We start from the raw sequence: 24,952 nt of genomic DNA on the forward strand, positions 1-24,952 counted from the left end.
ATTGGTGATTTCACTGACAATTAGCAACATGTTTAGTGGGAATCGGCGAAGTCACAAGTGATTGAAACCCCATTCTCGAATTACTGGATTTACTATCATAAGTAGCGAAAATTACTGAGGTTTTCAAGCAATCAAAGCGTAATATTTAGCAAATAATTCTTTAAAAAATTATTTCCTCGACACTTCATTTGAGCCTAATTCTAGTTTCAGGAATTAACTTATTTAAAAAATAATTAGGTACGAAAGGGATGGATCGATCGATTCTTCCATGAATCGTTTCTAGTATCATTGGGTGCAACTCTCATTGAAGTGTACAATTTAACTTTCCCTAGCCCATTTTTTTGCTGGTTATGTATCATATTAAGCGTGCGAAATTTCCATCTGCTGGCTGTAAAAAACATTGCAGCCAAATTTTGTTCTCGTTTTTGTTCTTTATAAAAGCGTGAACCAGACCCCCGCACAAGTCCCTGGATTTATTTCAGTATTAAAAGGCAGGTCACGAATCTCCTGTCATACTACATTCCGGGGGCGCACGGTGGGAACATTGATACTGATAGGCATTATGTGTTCTTCACCCTCAACGTCTCTCGCAGGATATTCCAAACGCACCCTCTAATCTAATATTTACTGCCCATTCGTTTAGTATGAGGTGGGACTTTTTTTTTCCCCCGGCCTAGTAGTTCTTGCTGCCTATATGAAGTGAGTACGTGTCTGCAGGGCCGCTGAAAGAATTGATGTTGATTTTCTTTGCGTGATACTAGAGGCCCGAGCGTCTTTTATTCACGATGACCGCGCTTTTTTTGAATTGCGTGCACGCCATGAACGGGCAACAGGTTGTTCCTGACAGAAATAAAATTACAGCTTTGATGAAGCCTTACTTTGATATATCTTTCGTGCCTGCGTCTGTATTCCTGCTAACCATGTGTCATGCCGTATTTTTTCGCCAAATTGTCGATGTCCGTCACAGCTGGTGATGATGATGAATATAAGTAGCAATGGTTGCAAAATGGAAATTACAAAACGTCGTCTAGCAAACACTATTCCATAAACATTTGAAAATAAATAAAGTTATTCTTCGACTTGCAAACACGTCAAGTTTCAAATACCGATCTGCAAATCGGAATCACGTACTTTATGTTTTATATTTTGATATTTCATTTCAACAATGGGAAAATCAATCAATTAATGTCTACGGTGAAATTTAAGTTTGCCACTAAGGTTTCATTAAAATCTTTTTTGAGATGGAGAGGTGTTCCAAAAGATATATACGTTTAAGTATTGAGGAAATTTGTGCTACATGCTCAATATATAGGATCACGCCAGATTTTAATGCAAAACCGTCCAATTTAGTCAAGTTTATTGTTAGTGTCCGTGGCATTTTATGGTGGCATGAGAATGACCACGCTTGCCGTAAAAAATGTATATTTGGATTTTTGGGTGTCACTGAATCCTTCCAAGTCAGACGTAGTTCCAGCGAGTTTAATATAGGAAATTATAATCTTCCAACGAGTAAATATGACGATTATTGGACATGTTCGGTTTGACAGGAAAATAGTGAAATCCTGCCAAGCCAAATTTTGCCATTTTCTGGATTAAAAAAAAAAAAATCAATGGTTGAGTTGACGTTATTGAGCGATAATCTTATCCATAAAGAATTTTTCGCCAAATATCGAAAGATCTGAGGTTAATCGAAATTTTAAATCGCAAAACGAGCATGGTACATACAGACCTTATTATAACGTCAAACCGACCGCAAGTTCAGTTTTTAAAAATTCTTGCTAGCATAGGAATGTCGGGTTTGTCTTACTTGTAATTAAGACATCCCTCTTCTGTAGTCATTTTTATTTGGTCTCTAGAGGTGGCGTTCTACCGAGGTTTGGTGGCTATATTCTTGTTAGTTTGAAAATCCTTAGTGAATGATGTTTTGGCATTCACTTTCCGTATATTTGTAAAGCAAAACCAGCTTGAAGCGGACAACACAATGAAAAGGTGTTTCGTATTAAAAAGAAAGAGAATGACGCTTCCCTACATTTTTGCACATTTCAAGAGACATGACATTCAATTGATTTTTTTTTTTACCTCTCAAAAATCGCAATGACCTATACTTTGCATCTGTTGGGTTTCATGACAGGTTACCACCACTCCAAGATTCCATTTTTTCCTTCACTTTATACATAGTACTTTACATGCGCGACTCAACCTCAAGGTGGCAGGTGGATTGAATGTGTTATTCCATCTCACATCCAAAATGTCTCTCGCTCTCTCTCTTTTCGCTCTTAGAAAGTGCTCTATTTCTCCCTCTCAAACCATCTCTTCTTCAAGCTGAAGGTGAGTCAAAGTGGAGAAGAACAAGTCGTGTGTGGATGGATGGAGTAGTATGTAGTGCTTGGTGGTAGTGCTGTAGGAGTCGTCACCATGAGAAAAGAGATTCCACCTCCTCTCTCTCTTCTCCATCATCTCTTTCTCTCTCTCTCTCTTCTTGTTAAAACGTGTCTCAGGTGGTTGCAGTTCCAACAACCTCTGCCCAATCTTCTCCTCCTTTTTACCTCCTATTGCAAATGCTATAGTAAAGAGACGAGAAGAGAGAGTGAGAGAGAGAGAGAGGCTTTTCGGCCCCTTAACGACTTTTGGGTGTTAACTTTCGGAAATGTTTTCCTCGTTACTTTTCAAGAGCCGCGGATTCTGGTGCTGCAGCAGCAGCAACGGCAAGCAAAGAATACGTTCGTGATACTTCGGAGTTCAACATCAAAGCGATGAGGGGAGAATGAAAAAAAAATAATAATAACTAACGTTAAGCCATGAAAAGAATCCAAAAGAGGTTCGTTAGCCATGCTGTGGATTGGATCCCTTAAAAGAAGAGTTTAGTACGTAGTTAGGCTGAGTTGCTGTCTGACATTCTGACGCAACTGAAAGAGAAAGAAGAATGTTATCTGAACATACAAGGGTCAGGGTCTCATTTTTCAAAAGGCTCGTGATATCGAATATTAAGTATGAAATTTCTGGAAGAGTTAGACGTCAAGTTGAAACAGGCTGTTGTAATTAGTTATAAAAGCGATCGAGTTTCAGTTTGTTTATACGTGTATTTACAGGTTATAACGAGTTAGAAAAGGTATTAATTTTAAAATTTTTTATCAAATTGATATCCCGGGAGTGTGCGTATGATTAGGAAAAATACATAGTTTAGCTTAATTCAGTGGTGGACGTTGTCCTTGCATTTTATTTGCGCGTGTTTAGCCATGTTCCTTGTGACGTGATGATGCATGTCAATTCTCGTCTTCAGTTGTCCTAAAATTAGTTCGTGTTCTCACAAAAATCAGCCCGGATTATTTACCGGTAGGTAGCTTTCATCATTGCTTTCGATGATCAGCGATTCTTTACCAGGAGTCAACGGATCTCTTGAGGATTCTTGAAAACAATTCAGAGAGAGTCTGGGAGGCTGTATAAGAAAACTATTAACATTGTTTTTGCATTATTATTTAACGTAAAATATTCTGTTGTGGAGTCCTCGACATTCATTCCATTGCAACAAGGAGGCAAATGGTATTCTTATCATTTTCAAAAAAGTCCACGGGGCACAAAAGGTTAAGAAAACCTGCCGTCGATGAACATGGATCAGACGTCCCAATAATGTCCAGCACAGCACATACTCGATGTGAGTGAGTGTGTGATCTATTAATCTCACAGGTACCAATTAAACATCGGCTTTAAAGTGGGATTTCCTTCGATCGTGCCACTTTGCTAGCTGTCTGTGCCGAATCTGACTTCCTACCACAACTATAAATTTCAGAAGAATTCGACGAGGATTCTAGAATCTTTTAATTGAAAAAGAAAAAAAGGCCAATTACTGTCTAAACACGTTAGTTTTTCGCAGTTATTGACTCAAAAAAGGCTGCACATTGCATATCGTGAGAGGTGTCAGCAGATAATCGTGAATGATCGCGAATTTTGTATATGACAATTATTCTTCGAGAGCCTCTACTTTACGAAAAAGAAATATATTTTAAGATAAAGCATTAGCTTGAACATACAAACATCCAGAGTGGGCGTTGTTTAATGGCTACTAATACGACGAACCATCGGGGGAAAAAAAGCCTTAAACATCAGTCATTAACACGGTTTTTGTGCTTTGCCGATAGCTTCTTCGAAGGGGGCTTTCCATGTAAGATAAGGTAAAGTGTATGAGAGAGAGAGAGAGAGAGAGAGAGTGAGTGAGAGGATGATATCTCGAGGTTAGAAACGTGAAGGTACTTTCCTCCTCCTCCAGAAAATGTGTCCTTATATATCTATCTATCCATATAAACGTACGTATGTACAGTATAAGTAATGGAAGGTTTTTGTGGGGGCAAAAGAGAAGGTGGTGTGCGATTCTAGTTTTCGGTAATGGGGCTTTGATGGAGCAAGACATTAGTGGAGATTGGCACTTGAGGAGGGTTTCAAGCACGCATCTATATGTTGCCGTGCCCCCCAATGAAGAGGTGCGAATCAGAGAAACGCGTCTTAAATTAACCGGCACGCATAAAAACACTGTTCTAGGGTTAGCCACTAAATCTGGCGAAGGGCAATTTTCAGATCGCAGTGGCAATTATAATGTGTGATAATGGCTGTTTTTTTAATGGACCGGTTTGTTCATGCTTTTTAATGTTGAGAAAAATGTGCTTATAATTTATTTTCTTTCCGACGAGGCTGAGAAAACATTGGATAACGAGGAAGTTCAAGTTACCTATTTGCATACGGATCAATAATATTGATAAAATCATTTTTTTGTACCGCTGTAAATTGTCTTTGATCAGATGAACGGTCCGCGTGAGTACTTCGTGGGAATATGAGCTCGTTGGAGAAGTTTTGGTTATTGCGATAGACATTTTTCTTTGCACAGATGTCGAAAGATTTCATGTTGACTTGTATCGGAAATGTCTCTGTCTGTCTGACGTGCCCATGGGTGTGTGTTTGGGAAAGGAGAAATGAAAGTCAGTTATGTCATTAGCGACTTGATCCGGATATCACGTGCAGTCACTCGAAACATCGTTTGCTGTAGTCATTGCATGTACCAAATAAGAGCTTATGTGGCTTTAGCTCCGTTTATGATTTATGATTTTGAGAGTGCTTGCGTTAGGATTCGAGAGCATTCAAGCAAGATATAGAATATTTGAGTATTTAAAAGAAAGATACCCGTCTTTGACGTACTTATTACTGAAACCACCTTACTATTAAAAATGTGTCGGGAAAATAAACAAATTCTATAAGTCACAAAAATAGGATCAGTGTGCACTACAGAATAGTTCTGAATGCGGTATGACTTTCGTTTACAAGTAGCAAGAGTACCTTTTTGAAACGCAGTGTTTTATTGGAACGGGTACAGCGTCTATATCCCCATGGGACAGAGCCTGGGCCATGTTTGGTTTTACCGTACCTTTGGAAGTAAGTAAAAAGTAGGAAGTAAAAGAAAAAAACACGGAAAAAAATTTCAAATCACGTCAGGAAGCTTCATAGGTATTTGTAGGAGTGCAAACACACACCTGTATTTCAAATAACGGATGCCTCCTAGGTATTTTTTATGGACAAGTAAGCTTATATGTGGGGGTTTTTAACAGCTGACTAATGTGAAGATATATTTGGAAAAGATAGAAAATTCAAAACCCCTGCTGGGAATCGGATATACGTCCTCTCACTTGCCGGATGAGCGACCTAGACCACTAGACTACAAAGGCAATGAATATCTCAATCTTTCCCAGGGCCGCAACTTGACTGGGACAACCAGGGCACTGCCCCAGTGCTCTGAGCCGAATAGAGGGCGCCAAAAACATTACACTTAGTCTGCATAATAATAACCCTTTCAAGAAGAACCCCCACGAGGAAAAAGTCTGCCCCGGGGGCCCCGAAAACGAACACTACGGCCCGGATCTTTCATTAGAGCTCGTGTGCACTGAACGGTCACACCATGGACGGTCGCACCTAATTCAGGACGTGGGTTTGATTCCCCGCAAGGGCAGTTGAATTTTCTCTCTTTTCTAAATATATCGTCGAATCAGCCAGCTGTTAAAAAAAACAACAACTTTCGTATGGATAGCTGAGAGTGACATCATCCTCAGATAAGTAAGCTTCTCTTTCTTACGCATACCAAGTTCATGTCTTTCACATATTTTTCGTGATCTCTTCGTACGCATGTCTAGTGACGAGTCAGTTTCATACGCATTTCTAGAGATAAGCCAACCTCATACGCACATAATACACGTACATGTTTAGGGGGTGAGGAAGCCTATACGCATGTGTGTCTAGGAGGAGAAAATAACTCATACGCATGGCTCAGAGGATAAACAAGCATGCTACGCTTCATTAGGGCTCCGTGAGCCTCCTACACATGCCGAGGAGCTTACACGTACCCTATACGTTTTTGAGGGATCGCTAGCCTCTATGCATTTCGGTAGATACAAAAGACGTATGTGTAAAGGTAAAACCAGTATCCTACGCATTTTCTACTTAAACCGATTATGCATTTCGGGGGGGGGGAGGAAGGGGGTACGATTGCTTTCAAAGGAATACGCAACACACGCCTCCAATGAATTTTATGGATACCCAGAAAAGCTTCCTATGCGTTTTAAGGGTGATATGCATGCTTTCAGCACATTTCTAGAGGCACATTTTGAGCATTTTTAGGTATCACAAGCATCCAATGCATTTTTTGAAGGGCGGGGTGGTGGAGTACGTGAAGCATGCGTATAACGTGATGCTCGGGGTACGCATCGCATGCTTCTTACGCGTTTTCAAGGGGAACTTGTAGCATGTATGGTTGGGATCCCCTTAACAATCATTTCAATTTTGTACTCAACTCATACAAAAAGCTGATATTGTAAATACCAAGAAGCAGTACTCGATTCTATGGTTCTAAAAATGATAAAAATACCACAGATATGGAAATTCAACACGGCTTTGACATTTGAAATGCGTAAATAAAGATCTACGGCTTGTAGTTGAGTACGAATGGATCGCAATCGTTACCATTTCTCAAAAGAAATGAACCTTCAGAAGAAAAAAAGAACATTGGTAAATACAAAAACATTTCCCCGCCATGATAGATGGTTAGTCATTTGTTGGAAATTATTATTTAATTTATTTTTTTCCCGTATGCGCAATGCAGATACGATGCGCGAGATATATGAGAAATGAATTATATATGACTTGACAAATGGGAGGGAATGTTAGTTTCTTTTCTCCACAAAAATAGACCACATGTTCATACATGTACACAGTATAAAAACTATATTTTAATATTTTTTTTTGTTTCAAGAACATAAGGCACTTGTAGATATATCATTTGCATTGAGTAAAGAAAAACCACCGGATAAATGCGATTTTGATGACATTTCTGTCCCCAAAATATATTTTTATTAATACAGTCCACGCCGCTTAATGTGATTACATCGGGACTAAGGGTTTCTGATAACGCAACTTTCGGATGGAAACTATCCGTAAAAGTTTCTTTTCAAGTATGATGACCATAAATTTCGTTTGGTCGAACGGGACGTATGGTAAACGAGTATTCCCCTTTTTTTCCCTTTCAGCTAAAATTCAGCAAATTTGTTATTCAGCCATTGTGAGGCGTTAAAATGGAGCTATCTAATGCAGGGGTTCTTTACCTTTTTCAGCCGCGACCCAAAACCAACTGTAAGATCAGCTTCGTGACCCATGGGAGTGTTTATTTTTCAAAATTAGTGAAATCAGTGACGCAATATGTGCATTTGCAACAGGATAGTAATTGGGTTTGTATGACCAATCTCGAATACCCCTTCGAATCAAGTCATGACTCATAGCTGAAAACAGTGACGTAACTGGAGGGGAAAAAAAATTAATGTTTCACCCGAGACCAGTGTCCATTTTCACTACCCCCCCCCCCCCCGAACCCGAAATTGTGAACAGAAAAACTCAGTGCCCTTCCTGGCCCAGTGCACCAAACCAACACCTTCTAGAGATAGAAGACCTGCGCAGTCTGCTTGTGACGTCAGTAAGAAGTCCATTTTCCCTCAGAATATTCAGGAAAGAAATATTCATGCTCGTGCCCATCGTCGAATTCCCCATAATCTAAATTCCCCATCGTCGTGAGGAAAAGAAATGATCGGGCTCAGAATTGGAGTTTTCTATGTCCCACATCCAATCACTATGCGGTATTTGTGAGTCAATCTGGAAGATTCTACGCCAAAATAAGAAGAAACGAAATAGTATGCTGTGTTTCAAACACATATGCTAGTGGCTGTGTGTATAGTATGCTGTGCGGCGAACTTGCTAGGTAGTCTGAATGACGTTTACGGCAAGCAGTGCAGAGGCCTTCTATCTCTAGGAGGTGCTGACCAGACCACCCCCCCCCCAATCCCGTCTTCCCCCTAAGCTCAAAAACCCTTGGCTATAAGTGGACCTTTCTCGGAAGCCTCTGTCAATCAAGTTTGGATCGCCATATCTTCAAAAATCTCTCGCTGTAAGTGGATTTGCACTACCCATCTCGAAAGCTCTCACACAACAAGTTTGGTATTTTACCAGATCCATCTCAGATACCCCTGCGAATCAAGTAAACGTCTGGCAACCCGTCTGACAACATTATCCATGACTCTAATAAGCGGTATCGACTATACGTCTATAGAAATTTCGTTATAAGCGGCGATTTCTCACTTTATCGAGATGAATAAATGATATTAATTTTAATGAATATTATTTGTGTGCTTTCCATTATGCAGAGTTGGCCTACATTTTAATATTATATTCAATATTTTGACTGTTTTATAGGCGTAAAAATTTTCAGGATGTAATAAAATATGACATTTATTCACGTTTAGCTTACGTAAATCATTTTCTACGTTTTAGAATTGTTTCCGTTATTTGATGGCATCTGTGCATTTTATTTGCAGGATCAGCCGGTGAGCTCGGATCCGCTTACCCTTCGGATGCTCGTCTATATCGGATGTGCCGTGGCCATGTTATTCCTGTTAGTTACTATCGTGATCCTACAATTCGTAAGGTACGAACAAAACTTTCTCTATCATGTGCCACGCCAGGCTGTGGCACATCGTCTGTACGGAAATTGGATGTCATTTTATCGAAACATAAATTTGTATGCTATTATAAAATAAAGGCAAATTTCTTGGGCAAAGTGGATCAACTCTTCTATTCTAAGTTTTAGTTTCCTTTATCAACGATTGAACTAAAATATTGATACGAAGAGAAATTGAGATTTGAATAAATAAACAAAAACAAGTTATCACAGATTGTAAGCATTGGAATTCTTAGGAAGAATTTTATAGTAGTATATAAATACATAATTTAATATATTTTTGATATAAATATTAAATAGATAGCGCTGCAATAAATATTGAATGCAGGGTCATTTCTTGTTAGAGGATATAACTTTAATTTTACGGATATTTGAAAAAAAGTAATTTTCCCGTTAGGGTTGCTAGTGATCTGAAAAGTCAGGGAAAATCAAGGAAATGATAAATGCTCAAGGAATATGCGAGATATTTTGCAAAACTCAAGACACTATGCGAATGTTTCATATAGAGAGAAAAAAACCACTCTCTGAAGGAGAAAACGAACTTATAATTGAAAAAAATCGGAAGCATACAGGCAGAAAAAATCCTGGAAAAAAAAATGAATGAGAATAATTTACAACGGAATTCGAGTATTGCAGGCTTTAGACGACGTTTCTTGTATCTAGTTATGCAGTTATGCTGGATAGATGGCGTTACAAAAGTTAAGCAGGAAATAGTTGAGATAGTTGAATTCTGTCATTTTCAAAAAAAAAAAAAAAATTCAGTGACGAGAATTTTCGCATGTTAGAAATATTAGGCAATTAAAATAGTGGGAGGAAATTATTCCGGAATAAAGCTAATCTATAATTTTTTTTGAATATTTTAGTTCAGTATATACATTATTATAGACTATATAGTTATTTTGCATGTGCAATTTATTTTCTTCCATTTTTGCGTAGTAAATAATCATTATACTGTTGACATGCGATTAATTAATGTCATGAATAACGAATGTGGAAGTATAAATATTTCATGAATATTATATAAATGCGTTTTGAATGTCATAGCCGTATTGTTATATAGAAATCGATCGGCTATAAAAAAGATGTAATTATTCCGCGTTATTACTTGCAGCTGAATAACATATGTATAACAAAGTATTCAGCTGAATGGTTGCTATGGCAACTTATGTGATTTTTTTTTTAAATGTCAAAACATGAAATATTTGTTATTAGGGACATGGATAGGTTATTTATTATCTTGTCTGGTTTTATGTATTTATATTTGATGTTATATATCGATATTATAATTTTTTTTTTCTGTGCAGCCTACGAACTGAGAGGGTGACGATACACAAACACCTTTGCCTGTGCCTACTCCTCGCCGAGGTGGCCTTGATAGGTGGGCTCGAACAAACCGAAGAACCCCGGGCCTGTTCAGTATTAGCCGGCGTGTTGCATTACCTGCTCCTGGCAGCATTCGCCTGGGCCTTCTTGGACAGCTTCCACCTGTACATACTTCTAGGAGATTCAGAGGTCCAGCACGACCGATGGAGGGTCCGATGGTACACGTGCGTGGCTTATGGGATACCTCTGGTAGTCGTGGCTATTTCGGCACTAATTGATCCGGCCAGTTATGGGACTGAGACTTACTGCTGGTTGCGAGTCGACAACTATTACGTGTTCAGTTTCGGTGGACCGGCCATTGCGTGCGCTCTGGTAAGAATTATTTCTTATATCCTCTTAAACAATACTATCAAGATATTAAGCCAAATCACGAAGATATTTTTATTTTGGCGAGAAAAGACAAAATTCGCCAATCAGACAGTTTTAGTTTGGCCTCTCGACCGTCAAATAAAGATGAATTATGTATCGATCTTTCACATAGGATGATCATATGACCCCTATTTCCGTATTTCGGGGAAAATGCCCATATAGTATTTCCGTAATTTTTGGAAGTCCCGAATTTTTTCATCAAAATATTCTGTACTTCGAACGAAACCTACAAACTATTGATTTCTTACTGAAATCAGGGATGAAATTATTTTCCAAACTTACAAATTATACAGCCAAACTTGTCTATGACGATACTGTAGGGGCCAAAAATATTGTTGTAGACAGGTTATCGTTGTAGACAGTTTCAGCATTTGCGCTATTTCCTATGGGATAACAATTCCGCTAGTTCAAAGAAAATGTCGTTATGGGCAGTATCGTTAGACCCCGGTCATAATGATAATTATGACTGAAAATATTCATCTCACTTAAATTGTTTTATTCACGTTAGACATTGTTCTCGTGAGCTACATTTAAACCCATTGCGATTTTTAGAAGCATTTCCTTTCCTGACATTTGACAATTTTTTAGTTTTTTTCCCTTCATAATTGGCAGTTTCATTTACTTTTGATATCATCTTTGGCGAGAATTGGAAATGTCCCTTGTTTGCAAATACAAACACAAAGACCACAGCAGGCAAATTGGCGATTTGCAATTCCAAATTACCGTGTTTTTCTCGATGAAATATGGCCACGCAATTTAGTCATGTAAGTCATGCATGTCCCGTTTTTTGGAACAGGTGGTGATATTTTGTGGGTTTTATCTTTGATTCGAGTGAAATTATGACAGGTACTAATTTAGAGTAGAATTAGGGGCGGTGGTTGGTGACATCACGTTTTTCCAAAGGAAGAAAAAATCCCTACTTCGTTGTGAAAAGAAAAACTCTTCTATATTCACAATTCAATTTTCAAGCTTTTTTTGGGTTTTTTGGCCGACGGGATGTGTACCCGTAAACTTTAACAAAAAACCCGAAAACTTTAAAATTGAATTGTAATTTACATGATGGCCACGAAACGCTTTTTTATTTCTTCTATATTGGTTTGTATATGATTTTTGTACGAAATTGGGATCCATCGGAAAGTCTCCCAAATTTGGGAGACTTTCGCCATTTGGGAGACTTTTGACATAGCTGCCAACTCCGAAGTTGGCAGCTATGCCACGCGTTTATAGATCACAGGTCATCATCATCACATCCGATCATAGTAAAAAAGAGAGAGAGAGAGAGAGAGAAATGATCATTTTTATCAAAATTCTATAATGGAGCATCACGGACGTATCTCCCACTCGCTACAATCGAAAAATATTCAACGAAGCGTATCTAAATAGGTATCGGGGAAATTCATAATAATACGCTGGATATACGAATTGGTGAAATAGACGCACATATAGGACAAATGTTGATCATAATACGTTATATCCTGCAGAAAACTGTAATCCATGAAAAAAGGGTATTTTTTTGAATAGGATAATGGAGAGAAAGTTGAAATGACCTTATAGCCCTCATTGTGGGAGTGACCCTTGTCATTCAAACCAATGATTACTGGTCATCAGGCCCAACTGTGTAATCCTCAACGTTTTTTTTTTTTTCTTTTTTTTTTCACTGGTTCTTCTTCAATCAAGATTACTATTTAAGTGCATTTGTGTGCTGAGATAGGGGGGAAAAAATGTTTTAAATGATGTCAGCCAAGCGTATTAGTTATGTTGATTAAAAATTTTTAATGTTAGAAATCCCATGTTCATGTTACGGATGCGTACCTCACTGGCATCGATTATGTGTTCAGTTCGATGAGATAAGACTGGAATTCTGTCTATAATTGTATGTGGAAAAAAAAAAGAATTTACTGGTGGAGATTATATCGATGTGTCCGCAATATGACATGGAAATGACAAGTGTTGTTTATTTCCGGTCCAAGGATGATTTGTTTAGCCAAAACTTGCTGCCGTATCCAAGCAAGCGTGTCAATTCCATACCTCGATTGGTGTCCACTGAATAGCTTAGACATTCGAGAACCAACAGCGTATACTTGACCTCCAAATTAGTGGTATGAACCAGTCAGTCGGAAAATTATTGGTCTCATTATCGTCAAACTGGATTGGAAAATCCGTATATCTGACACACGTTCGTCTAGATCTGGACAATTGTTGTGTTGTATTTTAGGACCGAGGATTTCTCGGAAGATATTTCTCACATCCGTGCTATTTTCAATAACAGTACTAACTTTGGAGAGTGGGAATTAAAAGGAGGTCTTCGTTCGGATCCAAATTCCGTGCACAAATAAATATAAAAAGGATTTTAGAAAAACTGTGTATACAGGAATTTTTCATTTATAAAAGCGAAATTGTAGGGATTCTGTCCCTTTGCAAAAACTTTTACGTCTTACAAGCGATCGCCGATTAGCGCCAAGTCGCCAATAATCGCGAACTGGTATCTCAAATCAAATCACGCTAATAGAAAGAATCACAACGGAACATACAGACTTAACAGGACATATGGTCATAGCTATCACAAGTCATCTCGCCAATTTCGATGTCGAAAGGCAGAATTAACGCTGGCGGTTTGGCGAATTTCGTTTTTTTCCCTCGAAAATGATTTTTTTTTTGTGATTTGACACAATAGCGACAAGTGTCAAATGCAAATTATTTACATGACACTTGTGACGTCATTTCAGGGATTAAAAACGAAAACAACATCTTTTTTTTTTCGAGTAAATTCTTGGGGTGTAATTTTTCACCTTAAAAGTAGATATTGTTTATAATGACAGCCGAAATTCGGGAGATTTAAACATTTTTTCGGGAGTCCTCACCCTGGGAAATGGAATAAAAATTGGAGAGCCTCCCTGAAAATCCGGGAAACTGGGCTGCTATGATATTAGGAAGAATCAAATGTTTGACTACAACTATATTTTAGTAAAATTCTGTTGTTTTTTCCGGTGGTGGTGGGGGGGGGGGGGTTGCAAATGTGATGGACCATACTGGACTGTGAGGTACCAAGCTCGCTTGATAATCTCCTTTTGCTAATTTAGACTCGCTTTTATTTCAATGTAATCCGCTTCCATAACCGATCTCAAGACCTCGGAAACCATAGGTTTAACCCTACGTGAGCTCAACTTATCATCGAATTTCTTGCAAACAGAGTAAACATTTCTTGACCTATCTGGTTTTTGTGCGTTGTATAATCATCCAAACTTTCACCTTTCAAAGAAGTAAACATTTCTGGTTGCTTTTGCTGTGTTGTGGCTGAATTAGAACTGTCATTTTAAACATTCTTGAATTTGTTGGTGAGGCCTGTTCAGTTTTGCGTTCCTCAATCTCACCCGGAACTGTGTGCGAAGCAAAATCTATATCAGCATGACATATACATCGGTATATACAAGGTAGGCAAAATTTCTTGGACACTTTTCAAAAATTGATAAGAAAAATATCAATCAATTGATAAGAAAAATATCAATCAATTGATAAGAAAAATATCAATCAATTGATAAGAAAGTGCGGTTCTCACCAAAAACTTGTCAAGGAGTAGATTTTATTTTTTGATGAATAATAATAAAGAAAGTTTCTAAATTCCACTCACAGATAGAGCTGTATCACGGAAAACGACACACACACATTAACACATAAAATGCATAACACACAGTCCATATATTTATTGTTCATTACTATTTACTTTCCATAAAATTATTGCATTTCAGTATGAGCGCCCTTTCACACATTTAGATGTAGCCCCGAGCAAGAATGGGTGAGTTAATGCTCGTATGAAAATATTTGTGTTTTCTCATTCATCAAAAAAAATCTCAACGATTTGATTAGAAATTCGGTACAAACGCTCATTTTTATATCAATTGGTTAATTTTTTATTGATTTTTTTAAGATGTGTCCACAATATTTCGTCCGCCCTGTACTTTTCCCTAGAAATAATAGGTTGCTTTATTCTTATGTTATTGAGGCTCATGCCCATACATAAACGTCGTCAAACATTTTCAGTTATTATTATCCAATCATTCGGCGCGTGGATCGACCGTGCATTCGAATTTCTTTTCGAAAAATCATAACTATGAGTAACTTTTAAGCAAGCTTTCTTCAATTCAGTCCCGTGCACGGCCAAGTTATAAAGTGTATCTCGCTGTCGTAAAATTGATATTCTCCTGAATATGAAATTGAAATGGATTTTCACTCAAAGTTTGTCAAGGGAGTGGATGCTGCAATACATCAATATTCACGCATGAGTCAACTTATGAGTGGTATCGCGTGGCGAAGGGGTCTCAGCTGGTGATGTAATCCTAGAATATTGGATACACTTATGCCATTTAAAAAATTCATAACTGTTACGTTCCGTATTGCTATATGCGGCCGCCATCGAGGGAATACGTTCGGAATTTCTCTTCCCCTGTATCAGGCACATAATGAAATTATTGCAGGGTCTATAAGTATATTGGTGTAAATGTGATGCCGCATCCCCATCAGGCAATAGTTTCGGGATGTATGACGACTCTTTGTATAGTTATTCTCAACTGGTGATCCGTGGATATTTCTGGCGATGTAGAACGCGAAGATTTATCAATAATAATAATCAAATGCGTATTTAAGTGAGAACTATTTTTACTTTTCCAATACGATTCTACAATGTTTCAATTGAAAAATATTTCCTGGAAATGATTTCCATGTTCTTATTTACATTCTTACACAGGGACATCGCCATCCTTATTAGGCGTGGGGCCCGGTGCGAAAATTATTTCGGGGCTTCTTATCCACAATTTTATATATTTTGTGGGGGGGAGAAGAGAATTGATATCAAAGATTCATGAATTGTCACAGAATGTACAGAAATGCTGAAAAATTTCTACTCGCCAATGTAAATTCAGAATTAACTAAAAAAATCCCAGAATGTGTTAGAAAAACTTTAGAATTGATTTAAAAAAACTCAAGGATTCATGAAAATTCAGAATTTATGAGGGTAAAAATCTCATAATTGTTGAAAATTCAAAACCAATGAGAGGAAAAATCCCTGATTTCATGGAAATTCAGAATTAAGGAGAGAAATAGTTCCAGAATTTTTTGAAATTCAGAATTGATGAGAGAAATAGTTCCAGAATTGATAAAAATTCCAGAATCGAATCAGAGTTGATGCTCATACACCTTGTTTGCTATGAAAAAGAAAATGTATTTCGATATATATGTATATTATTTCGCTTTTGTTACCGTAAGTGCGGGACCGCCCACACGGCTGGTCCGGTGCGACAGCACTTACCGCACACTCATTAAGGGCTACTCTGCTCTTATAAGTTGAAATTAAAGTGACTTTTCCTGCTTTTTAGTTATCCTAATTATACTTTTTTTCATGTTTATTTGATAGGCCTCGGTCCTATTTTTATGCTTGACCGTAGGCAGGGTCTGCGCACAGAGGAATAGCGCCCTGCAAGTGAAGAACAAGGATCAGTCCAAATTGAGTGCCGTGAGGTGAGTATAGATTTGTCATTTTCTTGGTTTTGTCCGCGGACTCATTATTCCAGAGACTGCTGTACTGCATATTTTTTTAAACACGCAAGACAAGTCTTCGAATAACTTCCCTTCTTTTACCAGCTGATTCTTAATGCTGCCATTTTACTTAAATCGCTATAACTGCTGCTTCGTAACACTAGATCCTCCCAGGAAGCGTTATGACCGCTAATTCTAGGCTCATAAACCTGACAGAAGGTTCTCGAATTATCACCGAAAAAGGCAATAAAATAAAAGTCCAATGCACACAATCTGTAATTTTCTCGAAATCACTGCAATCGATTTCACATCGGATCAGGGTCCCTCTGTTTCGCACGCGTGTTTCCTCGCATAACAATAAAAGCACGTGTGCCATGGGGTGGCCATCGCCCGTATCCTAGGCTTACGATTTAACCCTCCTCTGAGTATACTCTGCTTAGTCGGGGTTCTGTACAAATGATGATATGCCTTTCGCTGGAATGGATTTTCATGCCTATTAATCTCTCAAAGGGAGAAATAATGCCTAGGAAAATGAGGAGAGCTGAGATGAAGAGAGAGAAAGCGGAGGGGGGGGGGGTGGAATGAATATTCAACAGGGGTTCGAACCCTACGACCGACCCCCTGGAAATTTTTCCTCTGGTAATAATTTCTCCCCCTCCATGGCATATGATGAACAGAATTTTAATGATTCGAAATGTCGTTTCAGAGATTGGAGTGTGCACGTAATGAGAAGTGCATATAGGAGGTTGCTCTAGGAAACTCTCATTTCTCAATTTTGAATGCAATTCAGTGACTTTATCACTTTTTGTGGGAGGAAAAAGTCGCTTTTCATGCTCGTGTCATTTATTATCATTCACGTAATTACAGGAATCGCTGGTTATAAAACTGCTTCTTGATTACAATACGGTTTTATGAAGTTTATTGGAATTCTTTTAAATTTATGTTGAACATGAGTAAAATTGGGAATCAAACATGGTCTTTTTCTTCAACAGCAAATGGAGTGGTGAAGCTACAATATTGCTTTTGATCTTATGCTCAACATGGACGTTGCTACCGTTGTTTCTGCACAGGGAACGTCCACTGACGGCCTATTTTTTCCTCGCCCTAAATAGTCTCCAAGGCCTTGTAGTTTTTATATTCTACTGTATTGGCGGTGATAAGGTAAGTTTGAAGACTGGTAAAATACACTGACATGCCTAATAGGTTTTTTAAATATTTATTTGCATGTATTGCCTTTTACTTATATCTTATATATCCTTTTGTTTATGTAGATTCCAGGATCAGAAGAGCCTCCTGGCCCGGTCTGGTGGTGCCCATGCTTCAAGCAGACTCAGCGCCGAAGGAGCCACCATCACCACCATTTGTACAGTCCTACGTCCACGAATTGCCAGCCCCACAGTGTGGGTACACCTCTGTCTCCTCCTCCTCCTCATCATCTTCATCATGATCATCATCATGTTCACAATCTCACTACACCGCCTCCATGTACCCAGGTCGTGTTCCCAGGTAGTAATGATCATTCCAAAAACAAAACAAAAATTAATAATAGAAAAAAAATCACGAGAAAAAAAAGCCTACCCGAGTAGTTGATAATTAATCAATTAGAATGATCATTCACACCTCCCACCTATTCTATGCTGTTATATCATGTTTCGTTCATTACATGGCGCAGAACATGAACGATAATGACCACTTCTCATATATTTATGACCGCAATGTCTAGGCCTACGACGAGCGACGTCTAGGCAATACGTGAATTAGACTGCCAGTTCCTGGTCACTTCTGGAACTGTCCCTAGTGTGACGTGGGTAGTTGGACATCGGACTTTCACAGTAACATACAGGGTGGTCGCAAAAAAACTTGACAGATAGCCTCCAGCGGCCGCCACAATCAACGAATACAGTGGAAATTCGGAATATAAGTGTTTTAAATAAAGTATGCACTCCAGAATGAAGAGAAAAACAAAATGTTAGCTGTCACAGTTGCGGTCACAGCAACAAAATTCCGAATAATTCGAATAGCAACACTCGAGTTAATGAATTGCTAAGTTATTGGCGGAGTGAGAAACTATGAATAGTTTTGCAACGCTACCTGCAACACCATAAACACCAACGCAAGGCTGTTGGCGTTTGTCATACTACACTTATCATTCTAATGCCATTTATGATTTTTTAATGCGCCGTACACTTTGCAATACAAAAAAGTTGTTTGAACTTTTAGAAATTTTATTACTGTAACCGTAACAGCAAGAACTAGGTTTTTGTGTCTCTTCCCATTCTGGAGCGCATAATCTGAAACTTATAACTCGAATTCCATTCGCATTCGTTTTTTTTTGTGGCCGCTAGGAGGCTCCTACATCGGAAAAGTTATTTTATCTCAACACTGTAATCCACACGAAAACAGTGCAATTCTACTTTATTCAATAAACCCCATTCATGAACTTAAAATTACTTATACTGAATGGGTCTTCAGTATTAGCTATTAATATGCAATACTTTTTCTGATACGATTTGGGCTGATTTTCTGCGTGGGCAAGTGATGATAGTGATAGGAACAGAGAGACAACCAGGCTCTGTCACAGTCAGTGATTATAAGCACATTGTCTGAGGGGACTCGGGTGTCTCTGGAGGAACTTGACCATTTATTATGGTCACAATATATATCTTAAACAAGATATATATACAAGGACAGGTGCCATAACACGAGTGAACAAGTATAAAATTTATGATCTATTATTGCATGGGCAACAGGGGCATCAGACCAGTGCTCCCAGAATGTGAACCCTCAAGTGAAAACAACAAATTTCCAACTTAAAAAGATTATTAAATACCATTTCCTGTCTTTACCATAATAAATTAGTCATAATCTAGCCAGAATACAGGGTGTCCTGTAAGTCCTAATGCGGCCTTTACCTCATCAACCGTTCGTCGTAGAAATGTTTCAGTGTGAGAAATTGAAACGTTCAGAAATCACGTTGCACCAGTTTTGAGAGTGAAAATACAGTGTGTGAAAAATAAAAAAAAACTAAACGTTTATACATACGCGGTTCCCCTGTCCTATATTATTATTTAAATTAAAAAGTTGCTGTCCTGTCTTTCCTAAGCCAACAGAAAAAGTTCCACGTTTTTAAGTGCAATATTCGCTCACATATTTGAATTCAGAAATGGGATAAAAGTTGGGAAAGAACCTCACAAACGTGCAGACAAAGCTTCTTTCCCCAACTTTTCTCCGGTTTTTGAATTCAAATACCTCGGCAAATATTGCACTTAGAAACATGGAATGTTTTATTAGCCTCAAGAGAGATGGGGCAACAACTTTCTAACTTGAATTTAGAGCACAGTTTTTTATTTTATTTTGTGACACATTGTATTTTCACTCTGAAAACTGATAGCGATTTTCGAACTAAATTTTAAGCATTTTTATAAATTGGAACCATATCTCTACAACAGAAGATTGATGAGATAAAAGCCACATCAGGACATGCTGTAAAATGCTAAAAATACTGATAAAAATATTATATTTGGAGTTGTTATTGATTCTGAATATGGATATTTTCGGCATTAATTCCGGTACTGATATAATTTCTATTCCAAAAGAAAACCATGATATCATTCAGAATTCCACAATATTCTCTATAATATTCAATTATACCCGGTTCGAAATTAGTACGTACAGCGAGTGGGTATCGGATATTACCACCATCTTCAAACATTTATCTGACTGGATTCAGTGGAGTGTGGCACATTCGAGACTCGTAAAAATTTTCTCTTTTCCCCGTGAATACTTAAGTGAATACAAATTTATTCCTCATTTGAAATTCCATTCCATCTTAAATATTTTAAATTATTTATTCGGCTCCAGAGGGAAGAGAAAAGAAAGGGAGATGGAGAGAGAGACATGGGTAATAGGTATTTCAAAAATTTGCAAAAGAGGTTTTAAAATCGATTCATCGTTCTATGCCGACTCTCTCTCTCTTCTCTTGAGAAACACACACACACAACAGCAGTAACTTTACAGCTACCATTACCTTGAATCTCGCGGAAGAGGAGAGAGATATGCAAATTCAGGTGAAGGGAAAAGGAAACACTGATTTACTTTGATGCTAGACATGAAATAATAATTAAGCAACTCTTCTTTTATTTCTTATGCAACTCATTTCTAGATCTGACTTCTATTTGTTGTGGTTTTTTTTTTCGGCTATCTTGTTAATTTTGAAGAAAAAGATGAAATAAGTGAAAGTTTCAGGGGGGCTAATTGTTGTCTTAAACTGATATGGAACTTCCTAAAAGATCAAAGAGATTTCTTCTTTTTATCTTGAAGTTTATTAAAAGCGGTTCTCTTTTGTTCTTAGGAAAATCGCGATGGAATTTCTATTTCCTAATACTATTTAGCGCTGATTTCTTTTTTTTGTGTTTGTTTCTAGTTCATTGTTTGGACTTTTCTTTGTTCGGATTCAGTTTCGTTAATTTTCTCCAATTTTTGTTTCCCTTTTTTTTTTAGTTTCGCATTAAGTTGCCGCTGGACAATTATTTATATATCTTTTAATTGGGTATTGTTTGAGGGATGGTCATTTTATCATATTCTTTTTTGAGTGGTCGTTTGGATTTTGTTTTTGTGTTTACACGGTTTGCATAGCTAGCATCTTGCAGTGCATTTTACTGGTGAACCGTTGATCCCAGAGGTATATATGCTTCCGATTAGGAAATGCGAACACCCACATGTGTTCCAGTTTTTAAAAAAATCCAAATAATGTGTAGACTTCAGATACGTCATTTGTATTGCAAAGGGTTGTGTAGTTATTAAAATAATTTGAAAAATAAACTTTTTTATACGGACACCCTGTCTTAACAAACACAATTAGAAAGTTGTGGCGCTGTCTCTACTGGGGCGAAAAAAAAATCACGTTTCCAAGTGCAATATTCGCCGAGATATTTGAATTCAAAAAATTGGAGAAAAATTGAGAACGAACATAAAGAAAAGCGATGTCCGGTAGTCTTTGCTGCTTTTTTCCCAACTTTTCTCTATTTTTCGAGTTCAAATATCTCAACAAATATTGCGCTTTTAACGTGGAATTTCCACTGTTGTCCTCAGGAGAGACAGGTCATCAACTTTCTAATTGGATTTTTGAGAACAGGGTGTCTGTATAAAAAGTTATTTTTATTTTAATAACTATACATTCCCTTGCAACATTAATGGCGTATCTACACGTTATAGGATGAGTTCTACACGTCATTCAAATACTTTTTCCATTTGGAAATACGCCTCTAGGATAGCATAGCTTTTCCCCAAGTAAAACAGTCCTAAATAATATATTTTTGACTTCTCCGAAACTTAGTGCCCCCCCCCTTCCCCTTTCATGTTAGACGACACATCGATTGCGAAATCAGACAATTCTATCGTTCTCAGGCTTTGATTATAAATGACATAAATTTTAAGCACCAACGCTGATTTTTTAGTTGCCATGTTGACCTGGTGCCTGGGATATGTCCAGCCCTGCTCCAATTAGAATAGCCTTATGATAGGGAAGCTGTAGCTGTTCCTGTTCTAACACATTCCAGGGAATATAGTGTCCACTTTGGAAAACCTTGACCTACAGCATCAGCTACGTTTTGTGCAAGTTTATTTTATCGTTTATGTCCTCTATTCAAATGCAGTCAGTGCATAAGTCTTGTACCTAAGAGGCATTGATGAGATATCCCACCTCTTTAAAAAGCCTCTTATTTTAGCATAGACAAGCCCAGATATTCTGCAAAGTTGATTTCTCAGTGAAATACTTTTCCCTTTACCCCTTAGTTTGACCATCTTTGAAAATTGGAGAAGAAAGCCTACTTCATTAAAATAGATACGACATTTTAAAGGGGGGTTCAGTGATTACTGCCGTGCCGCTTAAAATGATAAATAACTTTGTAAACCCACATAATTATCATATGATGAAGAAATCATTATTAATATAATTGAGAATGTTGAGCCTACAGTCAGCGAGGACCGAGTACCGCAATTCAATGTTTCAGGAATTATCATTATTCGCGGTTTATTATTACTCAGTTATAATTATTCTTCCATTAATGCTAATTACCATTATCCAACTATATTGACATGTTTAGGGATCCATTGATTTAATTTGCTTTCCGAAACTAATGAGGGTTCCATCATTAACAGCTTCTTATAGATGAAATACTGTATTATAAATATTTAGCATTCGTTATCCATGATTTTACGGACATCCTCATTCGATGCGGAATGTCACGTCGATGATCAAATAGTGTTTAATTGGAGTGTTCAAGGTCCATCCGGCAAATGCATGTAGATTGTTTCCGCCCTTGGGAGAGCCAGATCTTATCTAAAACGTGTGTATAATGTACCTAGACACTGATAACGTGTTGCGTTGTCTAGGTTAGGATAATCTGCAGCGACCGACCCGCGTGCAAATTCTTGCTTGACGAGGGGCGGCAGGTTCTGATTCTTTGACCCTTGGCCATCCGTGAAAAAGAAAAGAAATTAAGTTCGTTGAACCACCCATGTGACATGATAACAGGTAATAAAGGCGGCTGTGATAGGACCGTGGGACTGGGACGCCATCTTTGAGTGGATCTCGTAACTTAGAAACGACAACGTAGGGGCGATGCGTAAAGTTTGCGTGTTCAGAATTATTTCTATTTTGATATCTTTTTAAAAAGGTATTTTCTTAACTTTCTTCTGTTCTTCTCATTCTTCTTTTTTTTGTTTCTTTTTTATTTTCTTCTTTCTTCTTCTTTAGTATCCTCTGATAACGTGGAGGACCGAAGAAGTGCGCGCACTTCGGTGGCCTACCACCCCCGGTGAGTCACCCAGAGTGAGTCACTACTACTTCTTCTATATATACTACTATTATTTCTCTATATAATTTTCTATTCTATCTTTACTGTTTGTTTTCTTCTTTGATAATTAATTAAATATTCTTTCTACCTTACGCTTTTCATTTTCTGGAATATTTTCAAACCCGATTTTCTACGAAAAATGTAGTGTTGTGCGGGAAAGCTATATACTGCGCCATGGCGACATCCTAGAGCAGGGCCCTCTAGGCTTAGATCTTTTGCGGACTTTCATGCCAGATTTTTCACGGACCACTTCTAGAGTGAATAGCATGGCAAAACAAAAAATGATGGAAATCGTCCCGGACCCTGTCAGCGCCATCCTTCTTGAGGGACATGTACAGTGCATACGGCATGTTCAATATGTGGCTCGATAGCATCGCAGTGCTCACAGAAGTACTCGAAAAGTGCTTCATTCGATATCGTACTTGCGAAATAAAAGCCTCCCCATTCTTGTTGCATCTAAGGATTATCGTAGTATTATGATGATTTACTTTTGAACGCATGCTGAAGTTGTTATATGGGTACTCTTCTTTTGTTGATGAAAGTGTAAACGGTGCTCGCTTTAAATGATTATTAGAGTTATAACGAATATTATAATATATCGATTTGTTTTAAAATTATTAGGGTTATTCTAGTTCACATTGGTTCCCAATCGGGCGTGCCCGAACCCCAAGGGCAAAAGGCCTTTTTCTTTATTGGCGGATGGGGGGGGGTGTCTACGGCCCAATTGTAGAATTATATATGCAAAAAATTTTTGCTATGTTGAAAAAAACAACATAAATAAATTGCTGAAAATAAAAGTTTCAATTAAATTAACACGCAAATGCACCGCTGCAACGTTGGTAGACTGCAGCTGTTATGTTGTTTATGATTTTTGACAAAAATTTCATACGTGGTCAATGTATTTTTATCTTACTTCACGGACTGGCGATGCTCTATCCTTAGTACCTATACGCCGGTGCCTCTATAACATTGAACCCTTTCCTATATTTTTAAATTGATTTTATATAAAAAGATGAGATCTGATTTCCTGGAAATGCCAGTTCCAAGTGTGACTATGGACAATAACTCTCGCAGCAATACGTCTTCTAAAGTAACAAAAATAATTCGATTGGTAATAACTGTTACCGGATATGTAGATCATGGTAATTAGTGCCACGAAACTGTAGCCATTTAAAAAATCTCACTTTCTGCAATTAGTTTCATACATGACTCATTATTGGCGCGATGAATTCCCACCACCAAAACTTCAATTAAAAATGATGAATCGTGAGGTTTGAAGACACTCGCCACCCAAATGTTCATTATACACCGACAATGGGGCATAACATGGAGTTGCAATAGGCCCCCTTTGCTTTCTCCCATTGTTTTCAACATATTGTGCATGACTTGACGCTACATTAGTGATACTTGCAAGAGTCAGATAACAGGGAAACCGTAAGAAGCACCGCAGGAGGAACGGGGAGGGGGGAAAATGATGACTTTATAAAAGAGTAGTATGCGAGGGATCTAAACTGGGATGCCCTGGAGCAGCTCTCCGTCTCTCTTTATCCTTGTCATGGACTGAAATATATATGTGTAAGAGAAACGATAGATAAAACTTCGCCATTTCTCTAAAAAGAGAGTCTGACGGAGGATTGTTTGGTGGGGCAGAAGGGCCCCGAAAATTTATTGAGCCGTGGCCCTGCTGCATTGGACGGAAGTTGACATCCGGCTCTGAACGACACCCGTTCCCTTGGTCGTATACATCATCATATCCTCCTTTCCTTCCAACTTCCTT

The 24,952-nt window shown here is 38.0% G+C and overlaps 1 protein-coding gene across 8 annotated transcripts in view; it reads left to right on the forward strand.

Moving 5' to 3' along the window:
• LOC149078477 (latrophilin Cirl-like) overlaps positions 1–24,952 on the forward strand; it is a 309,115-nt gene that overhangs the window by 272,961 nt on the left and 11,202 nt on the right. For 5 of the 8 annotated variants that reach the window (XM_089240590.1, XM_089240593.1, XM_089240594.1 and 2 more), the window contains 5 exons: positions 8,895–9,004; positions 10,342–10,732; positions 16,197–16,300; positions 17,311–17,479; positions 17,590–17,824. In XM_089240590.1, the coding sequence (XP_089096716.1) occupies positions 8,895–9,004; positions 10,342–10,732; positions 16,197–16,300; positions 17,311–17,479; positions 17,590–17,824 (1,009 nt within the window). Of the gene's footprint in view, positions 1–8,894; positions 9,005–10,341; positions 10,733–16,196; positions 16,301–17,310; positions 17,480–17,589; positions 17,825–23,075; positions 23,151–24,952 lie in introns of all 8 variants that reach the window. The other 3 variants (XM_089240596.1, XM_089240597.1, XM_089240595.1) reach the window with 3 other exon arrangements.

Source organism: Pholcus phalangioides, unplaced genomic scaffold (genome assembly GCF_987345545.1).
Source record: "Pholcus phalangioides strain wild (caught in Gottingen) unplaced genomic scaffold, Ppha-v1.0 ptg000013l_1, whole genome shotgun sequence".
NCBI lineage: Eukaryota > Metazoa > Arthropoda > Arachnida > Araneae > Pholcidae > Pholcus > Pholcus phalangioides.